Source organism: Microcaecilia unicolor, chromosome 3 (assembly GCF_901765095.1).
Source record: "Microcaecilia unicolor chromosome 3, aMicUni1.1, whole genome shotgun sequence".
Taxonomy (NCBI): Eukaryota; Metazoa; Chordata; class Amphibia; order Gymnophiona; family Siphonopidae; genus Microcaecilia; species Microcaecilia unicolor.
In genome coordinates, this window is record NC_044033.1 from 112,500,609 (window position 1) to 112,522,065 (window position 21,457).

At 44.5% G+C, this 21,457-nt stretch overlaps 1 protein-coding gene across 1 annotated transcript; it reads right to left on the reverse strand.

Annotated features, from left to right (window-relative positions):
• Positions 1 to 13,181: 13,181 nt before the first annotated feature.
• On the reverse strand, positions 13,182 to 15,714 carry CD93 (CD93 molecule). The gene has a single exon (XM_030196291.1). The coding sequence runs from the start codon at positions 15,278 to 15,280 to the stop codon at positions 13,454 to 13,456; it is 1,827 nt and encodes a 608-aa protein (XP_030052151.1). The 5' UTR covers positions 15,281 to 15,714; the 3' UTR covers positions 13,182 to 13,453.
• Between the last annotated feature and the right edge of the window lie 5,743 nt (positions 15,715 to 21,457).

Below are 21,457 nucleotides of genomic sequence, written 5' to 3' on the forward strand. Positions count from 1 at the left end.
TTCTTCATAGGGAAGTCGTCCCATCCCCTTTATCATTTTCGTCGCCCTTCTCTGCACCTTTTCTAATTCCACTATATCTTTCTTGAGAAGCAGTGACCAGAATCGTACACAATATTCAAGGTGTGGTCGCACTATGGAGCGATACAAAGGCATTATAACATCCTCATTTTTGTTTTCCATTCCTTTCCTAATAATACCTAGCATTCTATTTGCTTTTTTAGCTGCGGCTGGATACTGAGCAGAGGGTTTCAATGTATCATCAACGATGATGCCAAGATCCCTTTCCTGGTTGGTGACTCCAAATGTGGAACTTTACATTAACAAGCAATTATTGACACTAATTGGCACTGATTAGAATTTACACATAGAACCGTCTAAGCGTATTCTATAATGTGCTGCACGTAAATAGTTGAAAAGGGGATGTGACCATGGGCGTGGAATGGGCAGGTCATGGGTGCTTCTGGAATCTATACGCATTGTTATAATTTAGGCATCAACATTTACACCAGGGTTTATTTGGAGTAACTGCCCATGACTAAATTTAGTCACTGGGATGGGCGCTCAGCATATTCTATAAACTGTGCAGAAATTTAGAAGTATGCCCAAATTAAGAATACGCTTAGGCAGATTTTATTTCTGCATCAAATGTTTTGGCATGATATATAGAATCTAGTTCTTTGTGTGTATGTTTATACGCCAGGAGCCATGGTCATGGGAGAGACATAGATGGGTCAGGAGTGTTCCCACAGTCTGTGTGCGCTGTTATAGAATAAGGGAGATCTTCACCTAATTTAGACACAGAGATTTAAGCAAGGTTTCGTCGGTGTAAATGGTCACGCCTAAAAGTAGTTGCAGTTCCCAGTGCTTAGCGTTATTCTATAAACAGCGCCTAACTTGGAGCGCCATTCATAGGATAGCGCTTAGTGCTATTTTTTCAGTGCTGATCTTTATGCGCCATTTACTGAATTTACCCCTAAATGCAAAATCAAAGGAAAATAGAGGGCTTAGGGACCCAACACGGCCACCGGCGGTAGTTCCTCCTCAAGCGCTTGCCATTTCTGGCACTACAAAAATAATTCCGTAATCCGGCAGTGCCACGCGCTGCCTGGTTACCACCAGTTTACCTTGGGAGTCCTTACCAGTGGCAGTAAGTGCTCCCACCCCCCCCCCCCCCCCACATGGCCACACGGTAAGAATAATCTTACTGCATGGCCATGTCTTTTTTAGGGGCTTTTTACCCACTGCGGTAAAACGACCCCTGCCACTACTGCAGGGCCCTTTTTACTGCAGCTTGGTAAAAAGAACCCTTAGGTAGGGGAAGAGAATAAATGAAGGTAAGACAGAAGTGCCCTTCTTCCCCCCTCCCCCCACTAGCAATGCTAGAAGCCAAAAGTGCTGTCTTTCTCATAAGAAGGTAGAGCCTGCAAATAGGTGGGAAAGTGTGGGGTACAAATGTAACAAATAAATAAATAAAGGGTTGACCTCCTGCTCTGTGGATATTAAGGGAACAATTTCCAGACTGACTGTTTTGGGACAAAGTAGCTGGGCAGTTTTTACCCAAAGAGTTTACACTGAGTTTCACAGAGAAAGTACCTATGTGCACCCTCACCTTGATCAAAGCACTTGCAGACTTTATCCTGAGTTTACTGCTGGTAGCTTTTTCTAATTCAATAATGCACAAAGATTTTTAAAAATTCAGTCTGCTTACACTAATTACTTATCCCACCCGAAACACACCACAGGGTACACTTCCCTTAAATACAATTAAAACAACATGCATTGTTGATCATTGTACGTAATTTTGGCTTCTAGCATTGCTAGAGGGGGGAAGGAAGGGCACTTCTGTCTTACCTTCATTTATTCTCTTCCCCTACCTAAGGGTTCTTTTTACCAAGCTGCGGTATCCACAGAGCAGGAGGTCAACCCTTTGATACCTACTTATGGAAAAGACAGCACTTTTGTGTAGATGAATAGTAGCAATTGACATATGCTGTACATGCATATAGATATATGCTGATATTCTGGTCATTTACATGCTTACCTGTAACTAAAATGTTCATGCCCTCCTGTAGAATTACCCCTAGACTGTGTAAAAGTAGGTGGATTCTTTCCATGTATCTTTTTACACAGGCATACAAATGCATATTTTTATAACAGCCCTTTTCCAATGTGTAAAACATGTTTTACGCATGGAAAATGCTTTATATAATTACCCTTGTAAAGTATGATAGCAGCATAGAAAACTGAAAAGTAGACAGAGATTTTTTTTAAATAAATGGTATATGTTGTTTATCAATTCTTCTCACCTCCCCCTCCCCCCCCCCCCCCCCCCCCCCCCCCCCACACACACCAAGTTAAACACATACAGAATAAAATATGTTAGAGTTTTTAAAAAGGAAATTTAGGAATATGAGCATTGGAAATCAAGATATAGGCAAATGGATATTCTGAGTACTGCTGCTTAAGTATGCTTGAAACAATTCCCGGAAGGGTGATGGCAGCTGTTCCTAGGACGATGGCTGTGGAGGTGGTGGCACAGTGTGATGGGAGGGAGGAAGCACACAGGACCATAATGCTGGGAGGAAACATAAACTTTCCCAGCTCTCAAAGAGGATCCCGACCATCTCCTGCAGATAAGCTTATATGTGGCTCTTTTAATTGATTCATTGTACATCAGAAACTGGAAGGTTATATTTTGTGTGAGTAGAAACCATAGCAGATGATTTTCAGTAGGCCAAGCAGCTTAAATATTGCTGGCTAGGATGTGACACAGTTCATGGAACCCTGATTTTTCAAAGAACCTCTCCCTCCCCACCCCCACATCCGCCCACTGGCACAAGCAAATGTATCCCTCCCATTGCCAAAGCCCCAGTCCTTATAGTAGATTCCTTCTCCCCACCTAACCTCCAGTCCTAATCAGAATCTTTCTGCTTCCCTTCCTCCAGCTAACACACACATAGGTGAACCACCCTTTCACTTCTGGAGCCCTAATCCTGATTAGCAGCCCCCTTCAGAAATGGCAACAATCCTCTCCTACCTCTTCGCCCTTGATGCTAAAGAACCGCTGCCCTTCACTTTTCCCCTTCTACCTTTGGAGGGGCTCACTCTAGTGGTCTACAGCAAAACAGGACTCAGCGCAAATAGCATGCAAATGCATGCCAAATGTATTTGTCCCCAATGATCAGCGAGCAGTGTGACAAATATTTGCTTGCTGTCTGAAGCAAACCCTATGCCAGCTTGGAGCTGGCATTAGGGTTTGCAGACCATTGGGGAGCAATGGTGAGCCCTGTCTAGCATGCATTTGCATGTTAGCAGGCACCCCTTCCCCCCAATGCAACAGCCCCCCCCCCACACAAAAGAACACACATAGACTATAGTATTCTATGAGTACCACCCATGCTCCGCTCAGACTCCACCCAGTTGAACATCCACCTTCAAATTGTGCGCCATTGCATTTAGGCACCATGTTATAGAAGAGCATGTAGCCAAAATATGGAAATTAATGTGATTATATGCGCACATTAGTATTCAGATTCTTTACCCACATTCTTGGTGCCAGGCATGTAGAGGGAATTGTGGTAGCACTATTCAAATAGCTCCACTGAAAAATCACACATAGAGAACTTATATGTGTAGCGGCCACCTCTAAAAGTATAGGTTCTTGTGAATTTGGATGGTGGCTGAATCCTTGATCCAAAGCAAGGGACTGCTTCCATGTATGAGATGCCTACAGTTTGAATCCCTCATGAAAGAAGTAGAGGAACTGAAAGAGGAGAAGGTGAGGCTGAGAAGCATCCATGCCAAAGAAATTGATTAACTGCTTTTTGAGATGTCAACTATCTCCATCAAAGGGGAAGAACACTTTGTGCTGAAAGACGACAACTGGATAGAGATCATCAGACGTTGCAAAATCTATTCCCCGGCTCCTCCTTCCCGCATACTGAAGAATCTGTATGCAGCCCTGGAAGTGAAGGAGGTAAGAATATCCCAGCAACAGGAGGAACCTATTTCATGTTCTTTGGAGCCCTGACACTCAATGTCACCCTTGATTGATGACTATGACTGCCAACTGCTCCAGAAGTAATGGATGCTGCCTCTGCAACATCCTTAGTCCCAGTCAACCAAGGCCAAGGAAGACCCTATAAGGGTGGTTACACATCACTTGTGCAACTAAATGTATTGCAAAACCAGCATTTATGTAAGTGGTATAGCAAGTAAATGCAAGGGGAGCATTCATAAAGACAGCAAATGGAAAGGGGCATGGGTGGGGCTGCCACTTACACATACAATTGACAGAATACGGTAAGTCCCATGTGCCCTAGCTGCTTTTAGGCACCTGCAGTTATGCCAGGACTATGGCTGGTGTAACTATGTGTGCCTAAATGTAAGGTGCATCAACACTGGGTTATGTTACTATTCCATAATGCAATCTGGGAGCTCAAACACTGTTATAGAATGAGCCATCACCACACTGCAAGAGGTGCCCACTTACAGAGTCGCCTCCTATGCTGGGATTGAACAGCTGATCTCCTGCATTTCTGGGATAAGCAGTATAAAATGTTGTGTACTTTTTTGGGATCTTGCCAGGTATTTGTGACCTGGATGGGCCACTGTTGGAAACAGGATTCTGGGCTTGATGGACTTTTGGTCTGTTCCAGTATGCCAATACTTATGTAGGTTGGGTCTCCAAACACCTTTGTGTCCTCAGTGGAATTGGGTGGCAGGGCACTAACCTCCCCCCCCCCCCCCCCCCAGTTTCATCCAGGTTCTTAAACAAAAGATAAAAACCATCCACCTAGAATTTATATTTGATCTTTGCTGAAAGAGATAGACATGGCGAAGAGAAGCAACAGTCTCCAGCTATTAATCAGAGAAGCCAGGGCTCAAATCCTACTGACACTCTTTGTGACTCAGGACAAGTCATTTCACCCACTAGTGCCTCAGGTAGAAGCTTAATTACTACATACTGCTAGGTGACAGGTGGCAAGAAACAGGCAACAAACATTAGATCAAGAGGAAACAATAATTTGTGGTGTAGCCTGAGCTACCAATTGAAACTACTCAAGCACCGCCCTTCCTTTATAAAAAGAGATACAGACTTCTAATATTTAGATAAAACTTTGTTATAGACATCAATTTTCCCCTTAAAGGTGTAGGATACCTTTTCAATTGAGGCAGTCTCTACCCTCTGCACAGATCAGTGAGCAAGAATCCGATTCCTTTCCACAAAGTAGCAATAGTATGCTGTGTTGCATGCATTGAGATGACCTGCCATTTCTTTATCTTCCCCTTGTAATTCTAAATCTTAACAATACTTCAATGAACAAAATAATGGGGCAAAAGTAAAACACAGCCCCCCAGTCCATCTTATATCATGATGTACTTGCCTCCCAAAAAAATGGTATTGCAGAACAAGACTACCACATGTGAAAAAAAATTCACAGCGTCTCCCACACTCTCACCAAGATAAAGCCAAAGTGGCCCCGACATATTGAACATAAAACAAAGGAGATGAATAGTTACAATGCAGTAATCAAATTTCGGCAATGCAACAGCACATGAACACCGAATGGGCCACTGGCCAAATGACCGACCAATCTGATTCATCCAAGGACTCCTCAGATCCTCATACCAGTGCATAGCTATACATTGAAGTGGAGAACAGAGGAACAAGTCCAAAGGTACGGGCCTACAGTATTACCAACCCTTATCATCCAAATGCTGCAAAGCAGTGACGATCTGCCTGTGTATCCAATCCAAACTCCTATACCAAATCTTGAAATTCCTTGGGTTTCATATCACGCATCAATTGCCATAAATAAAACTCAGACCCTTCTGCTCCCATTCCCCCCATCTCTGGCTAGAAGGTGCAATAGGAAATTCCTGGATTTCATACCAGGGGAGAGGTTGGTGAAATTATACCAACCTTGAAGGAGCACCTAGGGAGTTCTCCTGCCTTCCACCGGACCACAGATGGGATTTGGTAGATGCAGGGCAAGAGAGGTTCAGGGGTGTTGACAATATTTTTTTTTAAGAAAAAAGTGAGGCCAAATTTTATAGACAGTTTTGGAGAGAATTTTGGGGAAAGGTGCTTAATACTTTATAGATTACCAGAGAAAGGTGCTTAATACTTTATTAGATTACCGGGGAGGTGGTTGGCTGGGGCGTTATTTACTATTTTTTTTTAATCACTAGCCCCTTTAATTTTGTCCCTGAAGCTTTTGCTCACATGTTAGCAGGCCTCTGCTCCTGAATCAAGATAGAGAACAACCACAGAAGTGGAGAAAATGGATCCGCTACGAGTGGGAATGCAGAGACAAGGGAGTAGCGTGATCAACAGGAAACTTCCAAATAAAGCCAAGGAGACGAGAGATGAAAAAATAATGCTTTAATTGCTGGGAAGACTCAACACGGCACCGTGTTTCAGCGAACAACGCCTGCCTCTGGAGTCTGTGAGTGGTGATCACTTGTGGATGTAGCTGAAGAGTAAACAAACCAAATCAAGCCTTTAAAAGACTGATGACTGGTAGGAGCACAAGTGAAGTGGTTAGAAGATCGTAAGAAACTTGAAGGATTCTAGCGTGATGCAAACAATCAAGAAAATACGGGTACAGCCTGAATCAAAATAAACAGTTTTGGAGGTTTTGTTAAGTTGCCATGAATAGCACAGCATGGGACGTTTAGCACAAGTTGTATTACTCATTTTGCAGATTAATGAGTAGCTTTGCAGGCATTTCCATGCGATATATCTCCTTATATTTTAATATGCATTGAGCACCTATTCTCTTGAGTTAAACTGTGTTAATTGGCCAATAATTTATTTAGATTTTGCTCACACCTTTTTCAGTAGTAGCTCAAGGTGAGTTACATTGAGGTACACTTGATATTTCTCTGTCCCAGGAGGGCTCACAATTTAAATTTGTATCTGAGGCAATAGAGGGTTAAGTGACTTGCCCAAGATCACAAGGAACAACAGCAGAATTTGAACTGGCCACCTCTAGATTGTAAGACCATTGCTCTACCCACTCGGCCACTCCTCAGGGTAGAGGGAAAGACATCTTATATCTGACTGCAACTAACTTTGAGCTGCCAATGAAAATGCATGAGTGAAATAAATGAAACAAAAGACACTTAAGAAGATAAGCTTTGCCATACTGGGACAGTCTGAAAGTCCATCAAGCCTAGTATCCTGTTTCCAACAGTGGCCAATCTAGGTCACAAGTACCTGAGAAAAGATCCTAAAAGAGTAAAACAGGAGACCAGTGAATGCTAGGACATTTTCAGCTGAAGTTTTTTTAATTTGCTTACAGATATTATTTAATGAAACTGTTCATCAGAACTCAAAACACAATGCCCGTATTTTGCAAGATTCAAAAAGTGCTAAAATCATGCAAGAAAGCAGACTTTCTAAGGGCTAGAGGTAGCTGAACCAGGCTCATACAGTGAACTATGAGAGATGTAATGACCTCAAGTATAAAACCAGTTACGCATCTACCTTTCCCTATATCAGCGCTCCATTGTGGAATGGTTTACCCAAATCAGTAAAAACTATTTACGATCAACCGACTTTTTAGAACATCACTGAAGACCACCTTATTTAGAAAAGCTTACGCTAAAGTCCCGCATTGCATTAGTGACTCCTGAACTGTTACTGTTATACGGACGTATTGAACTCTTCTCAACCTTTTCTCTTCCCCTCTGTCCTTACTCACCAACTACTTCAACCTTAATGTATCTGATTGTTTGTTACTAGATTGATGTAAGCCTTTTAACAGTGATGTAAGCCACATTGAGCCTGCCCATGGGTGGGAAAATGTGGAATATAAATGCTACAAATAGATAAATAAATAAATGCCAAATATGTTCAGATATGTAGCACATAAATGTTGTAGCATTCTGGTTATTCAAATATTTTCCCCCTGGATTCTTAGATTTAAAGATAAAAATGTACTACAACACATGGGGGGGGGGGGGGGGGACTCCCTCACATAGCCTACTGTACTGGAATTATGTAGAAAGAAACATGCTGAGTTTGCACAGAGAAATGAATAATGCTACATGAAACATGCTTTAGCAGCAAACTGTAAAAAGGTAAGTTTTTTTTAATGTCCCAAACAGAGTCAGTGCCTGATTATGATTTTAATAATCTTATACAAGTAGAAAAAAAGATCTTATGCAGTCATGAAATATTGTCACCCTTTGCTACACAAAAGTTGCACATCAATTTTTTTTCTCATTTTCATCTTAAGACAGTTGCTTCTGATGGTTTTGCTTTGCGAGGTAGTAGATGAGTGAACAGACAGATTATTTATAGGTGGCATGCAGGCAGGAACAGCACACAGTTCAGTATGCACTGTAATCTTTTGAAAAGAAAAAAAACAATGTTGAAATTGTCATTTGCTGCCAAGGGAACAATTTCCTGAAACTTCAGTTCTGACAATCAACATCTTCTGCGGCATATTTCTTTATCTGCCCCTCCTAATCTGTTTTATTTTGTTGTTCTTGTGTTAGTTCTTTTTCGAATCAAGCTCTGAATCCAAAAATGGTATTGCAGTTGCATAGCACTGTATACTACTACTAATAGCATTTGTATAGCGCTACCAGACGCACGCAGCGCTGAACACTTGACATAGACAGTCCCTGCTCAAAGAGCTTACAATCTATTTTACAATGGTGTAACAAGAACAAAAGTGTGTGTCTCCCGTCCAATCATGTATTGATTCAAGCTCAGTTTTCTTTTAATACTAATCCATTCCCTTTTCATTCACACATCTTACACACCAATTCACACCATTGCATTCCCCGGTGTAACCCATTTCCTTTGGTCAGCATTGTATTTTTGATAATGTGGCCCAAAATCCTTTGCTAATCTAGTTACCTTTTTTCCAAACTATGGGGCAAATATTCAAAAGAGTTTAAGGGAGCAGGAGAGACTCCTTCCAGGTTAAACTCCACTGAACTAGCCAATCACTGATAATCAGTGCCACTTAACTGGGTAATGCTAATGAACAGGGGCATAGCTATGTGGGGCCACGGGGGCATGGGCCCCCGTACATTTGGCCCTGGCACCCCCACCTCCAACCCCCTTGACCCCCCTCCCGCCGCCAACCCTCCCCTGCCTCCACCGTCGGGTACCTTTGCTGGCGGGGGTCCCCAACCCCCGCCAGCCGAAGTCCTCTTCTCCAGCGCGGCCGCGTTGCTGATCTGCAAGGGTAGGCTTCTGTTTCTGTGAGTCTGATGTCCTGGTCAGACTCACAGAAACAGAAGCCTGCCCTTGCAGATCAGCAAAGTGGCTGCGCCGGAGGACTTCGGCTGGTGGGGGTTGGGGACCCCCTGCCAGCAAAGGTAACCGACGGTGGCGGCGGGGGAGGGTTAGCGGTGGCAGGAAGAGGGGGTCGAAAGGGTTGGCACTGGGGGGGGGGGGTCAAAGGTGGTGGTGGCAGTGGGGAGGTCAAAAATGGTGAGGTTTTTTTTTAAATGGCAGGGGGGTCGGCGGCTTCAGGGGGGGGCTAAAATATGCCCCCTCAGTTCGGGCTCTGGACCCCCCTCCCGCTGAAATCTGGCTATGCTCCTGCTACTGAATCTCATTGTTAACTGGCCATTCCTTAACCGACTAGGTTAGCGGTGGGCTGAGACAGAGTTATCAACATAGCCAGTTAGTGGTCATATTCAGTCTGCTAACTAAGGGTCCCTTTTGCAAAGCGGCAGCAAGCCTAACACGGGCTTACTGCTCGCTAAAAAAGAACAACTGCTGAGCTACTGCAGCAGCCCAGCGGCAGTTCTTACCCCCAGCGTGCCATCATATCCGGCGCTACAAAAATAGTTTTATATTTGTTGTGCTAGTGTGTACCCAGCAGTAATGGGACAGTGCCACGGGCTGCCCAGTTAATGCCTGGTTAACGCGGGAACCCTTACTGCCACCTCAATGGGTAGCAGTAAGGGCTCCCCCTCCCCCAAAATGGCCACACGGTAAGTGCTTCACTTACCACACAGCCATTTCTTTAAAAAAAAAAAGGCCTACCTTTTACCCGTTGTGGTAAAAAGGGGGCCTCGGTAAGCGTCAGAAATTTTGCCGCAGCTTGGTAAAAGGAGCCCTAAGTAACTACATAGAGTTAGGACAGCAAAGCAGCTGTTCTAACTTTACACGCTAAGTTAACCTTGCACTGGTCCGAATATCAGCTGGTGGCCGGCACTGTTCCCTCTAAGCCAGGGGTTCTCAACCCAGTCCTTGGGACACACCAGGCCAGTCTGGTTTTCATGATATCCACAATGAGTATGCATGAGATAAATTTGCAAGCACTGCCTTCACTGTATGCAAATTTATCTTATGCATATTCATTGTGAATATAATAAAAACCTGATCGACTAGGTGTGTCCCGAGGACTGAGTTGAGAGCCCTTGCACTAAGCTGCGAGGGAGTCCTCCACCTACAGTCCTGCCAGTGGGGGGGGGGGGGGGGGGGGATGCTGTTTCACTGTCACGTTTTCAGTAGTGAGGGACAGGTAAGCTCTGCAAGACTCCAGGGAACCTATCTGTCTCTAGTGATTGAAACATGATATTGAACTAGCACCCCCCACAGGCAGCAAGGCAGTTGGATGACTCTCGCTCAGCTTAGAGCAGTGGTTCTCAATCTTTCTTCTGTTGTGACACACATGACAGGCAATGTTCATGTGTGTGACATACTGAACACTAAAATTAACAGCTAAATAACAACAACAACAACAAAACCCTCCTAAATATTTCATTGTTAAAAAATAATGCAAAGGAAATATAAGAATTTACTTGTTTTATAAACTATTGTTAAAATTAAACTTATTAAAACATTTTTTAAAGAAGTTTCAATCTTCATTTACTTTATTAATGAGTAATCTTGGACTGATATGTTGCACACAGTTTTTCCATATGGGATTGAATAGTAGGAAAACTCACATTAACTGCCAACATTATAAAACTTTTTTTTTCCATTTTAGAGTCTGAACAGCTTATCAGACAAAACAAATATATTCAAATTCTGGTGTCACCTTAGTAACAGCAACACAAAATCTTTATACTGCCAGATATTGTGAAGTAACAAAAAACAAACAAACAAACCCTGTAAATAGGCTACTTGAAAGCTTTGTAGCAAAGAGAACATATGGACAGCAGACCCTGCAGCATTTCCATTTGAGACTGGTCGCAGCAGTTATCATCGGGGCTAGCTGCGAAGCACAAATAGGGACCAGTTATAGAGATTTCAAGTACTCGACTCTCTGGATCTCTGGTCTTCTCAACTTGTAGGCACAGATGGTTGTTAAGGAAAGTACAGGCTTGTTGTTTATGCCAAACCTTTGGGTAACACACCTTCCACCTCACGGAGACACACCAGTGTATCCTGACACACTGGTTGAGAACCACTGGCTTAGAGGCAACCATGGTGCCTAGTTAACGCCGGGTCAGCAGACATACTACTACTACTACTACTACTAATAGCATTTATATAGCGCTACCAGACGCACGCAGCGCTGAACATTTGACATAGAGAGACAGTCCCTGCTCAAAGAGCTTACAATCTAGGTAAGCTTACAATCTAGGTATTCAATGTGGAAGCTGCGCATGACCCAGCATTGAACATGTGGGGTTAAATCAGCCTGCGGCTGGAAGCGGCTTAGAAGTCACTCACTGCCATGAGCTGAATATTGCCCCCTATGTAATTTTCTCAAAAAATCACATTGTTTCATATTTTCCTCCCAAATCAGGCTCCTCTTCCCCTACCCAGTATACTCTTGAGGGCCTTTTTACTAAGCCAAGTAGGTGACTACACCCGCGTGTCAATTTGGAGTTACCGCCCGGCTACCGCATGGCCTGTGCGGTCATTTCATTTTTGACGCGCATCCGCTACGCATGCCAGATAATAATTTTTATTTTCTGGTGCGCGGCAGAAACCGGGCGGTAATCGTCATTCTACGTGTGTAGACGATTACCACATGATTAACGCATGAGACCTTACCGCTAAGTCAATGGATGGCGATAAGGTTTCAAACCCAAAATGGACGTGCAGCACAATAAAAATTGGCGCACGTCCATTTTGGGTTTGAAATCTTACCGCCACCCATTGACTTAGCGGTAGGGTCTCATGCATTAACTGTGGATCTGCGCACGGCCAAAACACGCGCCTACACTAGCGCAGCCCATTTTTCAGTGCACGTTAGTAAAAGGACCCGTTGGTTCACTATTATAACCTTAAAACAGCAATCCATCCTGTCCATCCTCACACTTCCACAGAGGATATTACAGATTCCAGAAACATTTCAGCTTGTGGTACCTAGGAAAGCATGTATCAATGTTTTATATTTATTACACAGGCCGCTTTCTCTCTACTTCATTTTACAACCTTTTTGCTCTAGCTCAGTGCTTCTCAACCCAGTGCTCAGGGCATATCCAGCAAGTCCGGTTTTCAGGCTATCCGCAATGAATATGCATGAGATAGATTTGCATGCGCTACCCGCATTGTACACAAATCTATATCATGTATATTCATTGTGGGCGTACTGAAAACCTGACTGGCTGGGTGTGTCCTGAGGACTGGTTTGAGAACCTCTGCTCTACACAGCATTTTAGGTTACACCTCTCACACATTTGCATTTGTAGCCCATTTATTCACAGAACTGCAAAAAAAAAAAATGTTATAGGTCAATATTCAAATGCAACAGTGTTTTGTTTTAAATGCCAGCCACAGCATTTACATATTCTATATATGTTTAACAAGCAGTAGCACCGAATACGTGTATTCAGTGGTGACTCGTGCGCTGCTTAAGTTAGGACAGCCTGAACAGCGCTATTCATAGAGGGTCCCTTTTACTAAGCCACGTAAGCATCTACACGTGCCCAACGTGCGCCAAAATGGAGTTACCGCCTGGCTACTGCCTGGCTCTTGTGGTAATTTCATTTTTGGCGCACGTCCGAAAAAATAATTTTTATTTTCGGATGCGCTATCGAATGCACGCCAAGTGGCATTTGATGCGCGTAGGTCATTATCGTCCAGTTACCGCATGAGACTTTACCGCTAGGTCAATGGCTGGCGGTAAGGAGTCAGAGCCAAAATGGACGCACGGCAATTTTCATTTTGCCACATGTCCATTTTCCGCAAAAGTTTTTAAAAGGCGGGGCGCTGAAAAATGATTCTGCGCGTGCCCAAAACACACGTCTACACTACCGCAGGCCAATTTTCAGTGCGCCTTTGTAAAAGGGCCCCAGAGATATGTGGTGTGCCTATGCTCTGCACTGGGGCAATCTGTAAGCATTTTCAGGAGCACTATCTGTATAGTGCTGCTCAAAATTCGTGGATAGGGCCCAGATAGGGCACTTATGCAGACAGATGGTACTACTATCTGGATAAGTGCTTTTGAATAATCAGGCTGCTATAGCTTTAATATGACAGTGATCCTACCATTGATTTCTTTCTAGTCCCCTCCTATTACCTGTACTCATTATCTGCTGCTTTTTCCCCATCAGGAACCCAGCAGTAATTATCTGCTGCACTCCTTTGTCGATTCGGTTCTTTTTTTGCCCTTTTCCGTTTGCACATGAGCAAGCCCAAAGCAAGAGCCAGCACCAGCAGTACTGCAGCAACACCGCCCACAGAATAAAACAAGAGTTGTTTTTTCTTAGCATCGGCGCCAGCTTTCATGTGGTCCACAGAACCCGTCCCATGGGATCTGCTGCCCACATCGGGCAGGAGAGTGCTTAGTACCCCCTGGATTCCACCTCCTACAGAGGCTGGGGAATCAGACTGGGAGGCTGGTCTCACGGAGTCCAGAGGCTGTGGGCGAGTGCTTTCCGGATCACTGTGGTCACCGATGAGGACTTTAGTCCCAGCCTGAGCTTCCAGAGGGCTGCGTTCTGATGGCTCCAGGGTCACATTCACTTCCTCTTGGCTAGCAACAGTTTGGAAACTTTGGATGGCAACACATGAAATGCCATTGCTGGCCAGCAAGAACCCTTGCTCACAGAAACACTTATAGCTGCCTTCCGTGTTGCGACACAGGTCAGCACAGGGCTTCGCTTCACACTCATCCACATCTACACAGGAGGCTGCATCGCTGCCCTTCTCATAGCCTTCCCTGCAAGAGCAGATGAATGAGCCAGGAGTATTGAGGCAGCTTTGGGCACAGGGCTTTCTATCACACTCATCTATATCTCGGCACTCTCTACCAACTGCCTGAAACCCCTGGAAACAACTGCAGCTAAAGCTCCCAGGGCTGTTAGTGCATAGCTGCTCACAGGGCCTGTCTAAGCACTCATCCACATCCTTGCACACAAGCCTGTTTTCCCCCAGCATGTAACCCAGAGGACACTTACATTCGAACCCCTTCTGGTGACTGGCACACCCGTGCGAACAAGGATTGGACTTGCAGTGATCCTGTGGAGCACAAGATACCAGATCGCTCCTAAGTTCATAGCCCTCTTTGCAGTCACAGTGGAAGGTCTTAGTGGAATGATCCTCAGTGCATGCCTGCTCACAGCCTCCATTGTTATACGAACAGCCATGCTTTGGGGAGGCACAGTAGGGTCCAGAACCAGGGTGGTTCCAGTCAAATTTGCCATCCTCTTTGGTGTTGCACATTAGAAAATGACCTCCTAGCTCCCCAGGCGTTTCACAGGACACAGTGGCCATGGAGCCAAAGGGCACAAGATTGAGGGATGTACTCTGCAGGCCAAAAGGTGTGGTGTATGTCACTATGCCAGGGCCAGCCAGGACCACCTTGTGGCACATTCCTTGGAAACTGAACTTGCAAAAGTAGCCATTCACCGGCGTGGAACACTTGCCATCAGACCACTTAAAGTTCTTGGATGAGGACATAAGATAGTTCATGGCCACACACCTGTGAGTGGTACAGGTCATCTGAGGCTCCTGCATCCAGTCGGAGAAGTGGCTTTCTTCCTCCTGCTCTCTAGATGAGACCCAGGAGAACCCCCTCAGCACCTTGTCCTTTTGGTAGCACCGCATCTTCTTCAGCTCCAGCCCGATCCAGAATTTGAACGCGCCTTGGCCTGGCTTAGGTGTGAAAAAGTTCAGCAGCAAGGTCTGGAGCTCCAGAGCTTCTTCCGGGCTCTTGGCTGTTGCCAGATTTCCTCCGTTGCCCCTGCACTCCTCCTGAGCTTCAAGGAAATTTCTAAAGTCCAAGTGCAGGGTATAACAAGCTCTCTGGGAGCACTTGGCCTCCTCCATCTTGGCCGCTGCTGTTGGAACCCGCAGAGACAGGAGGACCTGGTAAACCAGCTGCCACAGAAAGATCACCATCCTGCCTCTGTCCTGTGGCTGCAGTGCTGATGTTTAGTTAAAACGGCTGCTCCAGACAAGATTTGCACGGGATGGGACCTTAAAGCGAAGCACAGCAAGAATACAAGGCTAGAGGATATGCTATTTGTTTTTCACATCCCTTTAACTCCAAAAGTCCAGCTGCAAGCATCCTGTCTTGCTGTGGATCCTATCGGTAGAGACCACCGTTTCCTGACATGTATATTTTGGTTGCTATTGTGTTTCTTGCTCCTGTCCCAAGTAAAGCGGTTTGATTCTTTTCCCCAAGCTGTTCTGACTTAAGATTTTTTTGTTTTCCCTCTTCTAAGGGGCTTGTTTATTCTGCTTCAGCCATCCTGTACTGCGAAGATGTAGGATTTTTTTTTTCTGGCTTGCTACTTTCTAGTTTTCTAGGTGGGAGCTCGGTTTGCCATTCATTACAGACTATGCCATCCATGGGCAGCACAAATTAGCTAAGCTTCTCCTTTTAAAATATCTAACATGCTCAAAAAGCCGTGGGATCCAAGACGAAGAGCGATGCCAGGCATAGCTAATGTTCCTATTTTTATCTTGAAGAATGTGAATATTACGTTATCACAACGATTCATTTGGAGTGAATGTTTTTTCACTCATGAACTTTAAATACACGGAAAAGTCCCTTAAATAGGAGTTGGGTCATGGGAATGTCCCTATTCAAAACACAAAGTCCAAGCTGTTTAGAGCAGCACTGTCAAGGGGTTTCAAAATATTTTTTTTTTCGGACCATGTGCATTTAGCGCCTCAAAATAAAGTGGGAACAAATATGCAACTTTTCTATCCTTTGGATAGTGTTGGGAACTATTGCGTTTTAGCATGCACGCTATACTTTGGACCTATTAATGTTTGCATTAAGGATTTATATTAGGGATAGATTTACCAGATCAGTAGAACAAAAGATGAAGCAAATTTTGTATAGGGTGTCTAGTTTAGAAAGCAAACATTCAAATCCATGCATGAAAAACTGTAATTGTATTTTATAGAAGATCTGCTAAGTGCAGAGCCTTTTGTAAAATAGATATAATGCTGGGAAAGAGTATTTGGTGACATGCACATCAGAAGAAGTGATTTTTACAAAAGAACAAGTTGAGAAAAACCATCCAAAGGGAGCCAGAGAAAGAGCTCAGCTCTGAAACTCAAACTTTTGCCATTTCAAAGTGGGTTTTAATCCCAGAGAGGTAAGCACAATCACCCCCTCCACCTCACCCCCAGGCTCTTCTCCAAAGGAGAAGTTATCTGACAGTTATGCATGTCCCAAACCAGCTGTAAATGCCAATGCTGAAATTTTCCAGGTATGAGCCTATTGATATTCTATAAACCTCACCTAAAGTTAGGTACGGTTAATAGAATATACCAAGGGCATAGCCAGATGGCCAATTTTGGGTGGACTAGAACCCAAGGTGGGTGGGCATGGGATTCGCTCCCCCCCCCCCCACCCAGTCCCCCACTGGCTTGCTCCTCTCTCCACCCCTCCCTGCCCACAAACCCCAAATATTAAATATTTGAGCTGGCGGGGATCCTCAAACCCTGCCAGCTGAAGATTTTCTCCTCCTCCTTGAGCAGCCAGCACTCTTCCAAGCTGCAGCTGGCAGCACTTGCCTCAGACTGATGCTGCTGCTGGCAGGCCATGCATGCTCAGTGCGTTTGCATGTGCAAAAACTGAGCATGTGCAGAAGGGCCAGTCTCAGCGTCAGCTCAAGGCAAATGCTGCTGGCTGACATTTGGAAGAACGCTGGGTGCCCAAGAAGAGAAAATCTTCAGCTGGCAAGTTTGGGGATCCCCACCAGCCACAGCAAGAGTGTCACAGTTTTGGGTGGGTGTGAGTCCAAAGTGAGACAGATTCCCTGGAGTCCTGCAGAGCTTGCCTGTCCCTCACTATTAAAAATGTGATAGTGAAACAGCACCTCCCACTGGCAGGACTGTAGGCAGAGGATTCCCACTCAGCTTAGAGGTAACAGTGACCACGATGGGGCTGTCAGAAATCCTGGACTGCTATAAATTCTCCCTCCAGAAACTGGGCAACTTGGCAGTTCTGCTTTAGTTGTTATACGTCTTTTATGTCTATTATTTGTCATATCAGGAAATATTTTGTAACACAAGTTTTGTGCAGAAGTCACTGCTAAGCAAGAAGTATGTTGTGTAGCAGCAAATCAAAACTAACCTTTTCCTTTAACCTTTTTGTATCTGGTGTATTTTTAAATCCTGGCTCTGTTCTGTCTCCTCCTTGTCTATTTTATCTTTTTCATAATTGTTGTTTTACTGTTTCATGTCATTTCTTCCTACTCTCAATTCAGTCTTCTTCATTAGACCAGCTACCATCTCTCCAGATTTCTTCTTTGAAACCCAGACTTCTTTAATCTTTTCTTTTCTTCTTTATAACCTTCTCTTTTGATATCCCCTGCAGCCTCTCCCTTCATGCCCTGCTTCTCCCTTGCCTCTACCTTTCTTGCTTCTAACTTTCCCAAACAACCAGTCTCTTTTTATCTTTCACATTTTAAAGTTTCTTCCCTCCATCTTTTCTTGATCAGTTTTTCTCTCATGTCTCTATCTTTCTTCCCCAGTCTGCATTGCCATCATCTTTGAATTGCCCCATAGAGGGGCATTTTCGAAAGGGACGCCCAAGTTTTGCTGAGGACGTCCTCGCAAAACATCCTGGTGGAGGGGTGGGGAAACCTGTATTATCGAAACAAGATGGACGTCCATCTTTCGTTTCGATAGTATGGTCGGAGACACCCAAATCCTGAAATTTAGGTTGTCCTTAGAGATGGATGTCCTAGACTTGGTCATTTCTGATTTTCGGCGATAATGGAAACCTGGGACGCCCATCTCAGAAACAACCAAATGCAAGCCCTTTGGTCATGGGAGGAGCCAGCATTCGTAGTGCACTGATCCCCCTGACATGCCAGGACACCAACTGGGCACCATAGGGGGCACTGCAGTAGACTTCATAAATTGCTCCCAGGTACATAGCTCCCTTACCTTGTGTGCTGAGCCCCCCAAAATCCCTCCAAAACCCACTCCCCACAACTGTACACCACTACCATAGCCCTTACGGGTGAAGGGGGCACCTAGATGTGGGTACAATGGGTTTGTGGTGGGTTTTGCAGGGCTCACATTTACCACCACAAGTGTAACAGGTAGGGGGGGGGCATGGGCCTGTGTCTGCCTGCCTGAAGTGCACTGCACCCACTAAAACTGCTCCAGGGACCTGCATACTACTGTGATGGACCTGAGTATGACATCTGAGGCTGGCAAAAAATATTTCTAAAGATTTTTTTAGGGTGGGAGGGGGTTGGTGACCACTGGGGGAGTAAGGGGAGGTCATCCCCGATTCTCTCTGGTGGTCATCTGGTCAGTTCGGGCACCTTTTTGTGCCTTGGTCGTAAAACAAACAGGACCAGTAAAGTTGTCCAAGTGCTCATCAGGGATGCCTTTTTTTCCCATTATGGGTCGAGGACGTTAATGTGTTAGACACGCCCAAGTCCCGCCTTCATTACACCTCCGACACGCCCCCGTGAACTTTGGTCATCCCCGCGACGGAAAGCAGTTGGAGACACCCAAAATCGGCTTTCAATTATACCAATTTGGGCGACCCTGTGAGAAGGACGCCCATCTTCTGATTTGTGTCGAAAAATGGGCGTCCTTCTCTTTCAAAAATGAGCGTGATTGTGTGCAGGGACATATAGTCTTGCTTTTCTTAGAGAACATAAGTGGAAAATCAGAATTACAAGCCCCTGCATGGAATGGGGTAAACTCAGGATTGAATCAACCCTGTCAAGTGAATTTGGAGTTAGTTAGCAACTGTACTCTCTTTTGCTGCCTCTTTCCAATCCCCACTGGTGACTTACTCATCTTCCCAACCCCTTCCCGCACCCACCACTCCATCTGCAACTTAAGAATTTCTCTATTGCTCGTCCTGTGACTCTCCCCTTCATCTGCCCCCTGCCAGCAGCAAGAGAGTAGCAGCTCTTCTTACCCTCATCGTCCTCTTCTGCTGGCTTCAATCTGCTTTCTGATACAGGGCTTCATGTCTTCAGATTGAAATGGCCTCTATGCCTTCAGAGGAGGCAGCTGCTACCGTGACACAGGGAGGATGTTGTCCTGGCACAGAAACACTGCTTTGCTGATGGCTTGGGAGCCACAGAATCACTAATTTTAGGTTATGAGGGATCTCAAATGAATTACTCTGTTAAAATGCAGTAGAATCTGGTCATCCAGTTGTAATGTAGATATTAGTGTTTGTGTGACTGCTATGAAAGAATAGGAAGTCAATGTGCAGTTTTTGATTTCCAGCTATTTTTGAAGAGTATGACTCATTTGGGAAGTATTATTTAATCCTATTTACATATATAGGTCAGTGTGTAGGAGGCAATTCTATAAAGCCGGCGCCAACATTTAGGTACCAAAAATGCACATAAATGACCAGAATATTACAGTACTAGTATATGTGTGCACATACATGGATGCCAATATTCTGGCTATGCAATATTTTATAACATGAAGTTTATATGCGATGGTGCATATACTTGGTCAGAGTCTTAGTAGGGCATACAGTTAACCACTGTTTCCTCTAAGCTGATCAGGTGTCCTCCAACTGTATTGCTACCAGAAAGCAGAGGGTAGGGTTAAATTGCCATTTCTCTCAAAGGAGGAGGGTGAATAGTGGAGTGCCTTTGGGATCTGTACTGGGACCGGTTCTATTTAAGATATGTATAAATGATCTGCAAATCGGAATGACGAGTGAAGTAATTCAATTTGCTGATGACACAAAATTATTCATGGTTGTTAAAACACATGTAGACTGTGAAAAATTGCAGGAAGACCTAAGGAAATTGGAAGACTGGGCATCCAAATGGCAGATGAAATTTAATGTGGACAAATGAAAAGTGATGCACATTGGGAAGAATAATCTGAATCATAGTTGCCTGATGCTAGGGTCCACCTTGAGGGTGAGCACCGAAGAAAAAGATCTAGGTGTTATAGACAGTACACTGAAATCTTCTGCCCAGTGTGCGGTGGTGGCCAAAAAAGCAAACAGGATGCTAGGAATTATTAGGAAAGGGATGGCAAATAAGACCAAGAATACTATAATGCCCCATATTGCTCCATGGTGTGACCTTATCTTGAATATTGTGTTCATTTCTGGTCACTATATCTCAAAAAGATATAGTAGAGTTAGAAAAGGTTCAAAGAAGAGCAACTAAAATTGTAAAAGAGATGGAACGTCTCTCATATGAGGAAAGGCTAAAGAGGTTAGGGCTCTTCAGCTTGGAAAAGAGACAGAGGAGAGGAGATATGATTGAGGTCTACAAAATCATGAGTGGTGTAGAACAAGTAGAAGTGAATCGATTTTACTTTTTCAAAAAGTACAAAGACTAGAGGACACTCGAGGAAGTTACATGGAACACTTTTAAAACAAATAGAAGGAAATATCTTTTTACTCAATGAATAGTTAAGCTCTGGAACTCTTTGCTGGAGGATGTAGTAACAGTGGTTAGCATATCTGGGCTTAAAAAGGTTTGGACAAGTTCCTGGAGGAAAAGTGCTTGAAATTGGATTGGTAGCATGGAATGTTGCTACTATTTAGGTTTCTGCCAGGTACTTGTGACCTGGCTTGGCCACTGCTGGAAACAGGATACTGGGCTACATGAACCATTGGTCTAACTCAGTATGGCTATTCTTACGTTCTTATGTTACAAGTTGGGGGTGGTGCTTCAATATTGTGTTATCTCTCTCTAGGGACAGACAGGTTCCCTGAAGTCCTACTGAACTTGCCTAGCCCTCGCTATTGAAAATGTGATAGTGAAACAGCACCCCCCACTGGCAGGACTGTAGGTGGAGGACTCCTGCTCAGCTTAGAGGGAACAGTGCTGCTCACTTAAATCGCTCATGGCCACCTCACCACCAGCATTCAGTGGCACTTAACCATTGAGGTAAATATTGGCACTGACTGGCCATCAAAAGAGTGGGCAAGCAGTGGCAGTGCAGGGAGTGGCGTTGGGAAGGAGCTGGCAGTTATGCAGGTACCGACACTCGCTTAGCTAAGTGGATGAATTTAGGACAGCTCAAAAGCTGCTCAAATTCAGGCACTTAACTGTGTGGGTGCTGGCACTGAATTATTGGCTTGTACTTGCATCATTTTGA

What these genes read in the sequence shown, in the direction of transcription:
- CD93 (XM_030196291.1), bottom strand. Translation starts at nt 15,280, where the DNA reads ATGGTGATCTTTCTGTGGCAGCTGGTTTACCAGGTCCTCCTGTCTCTG.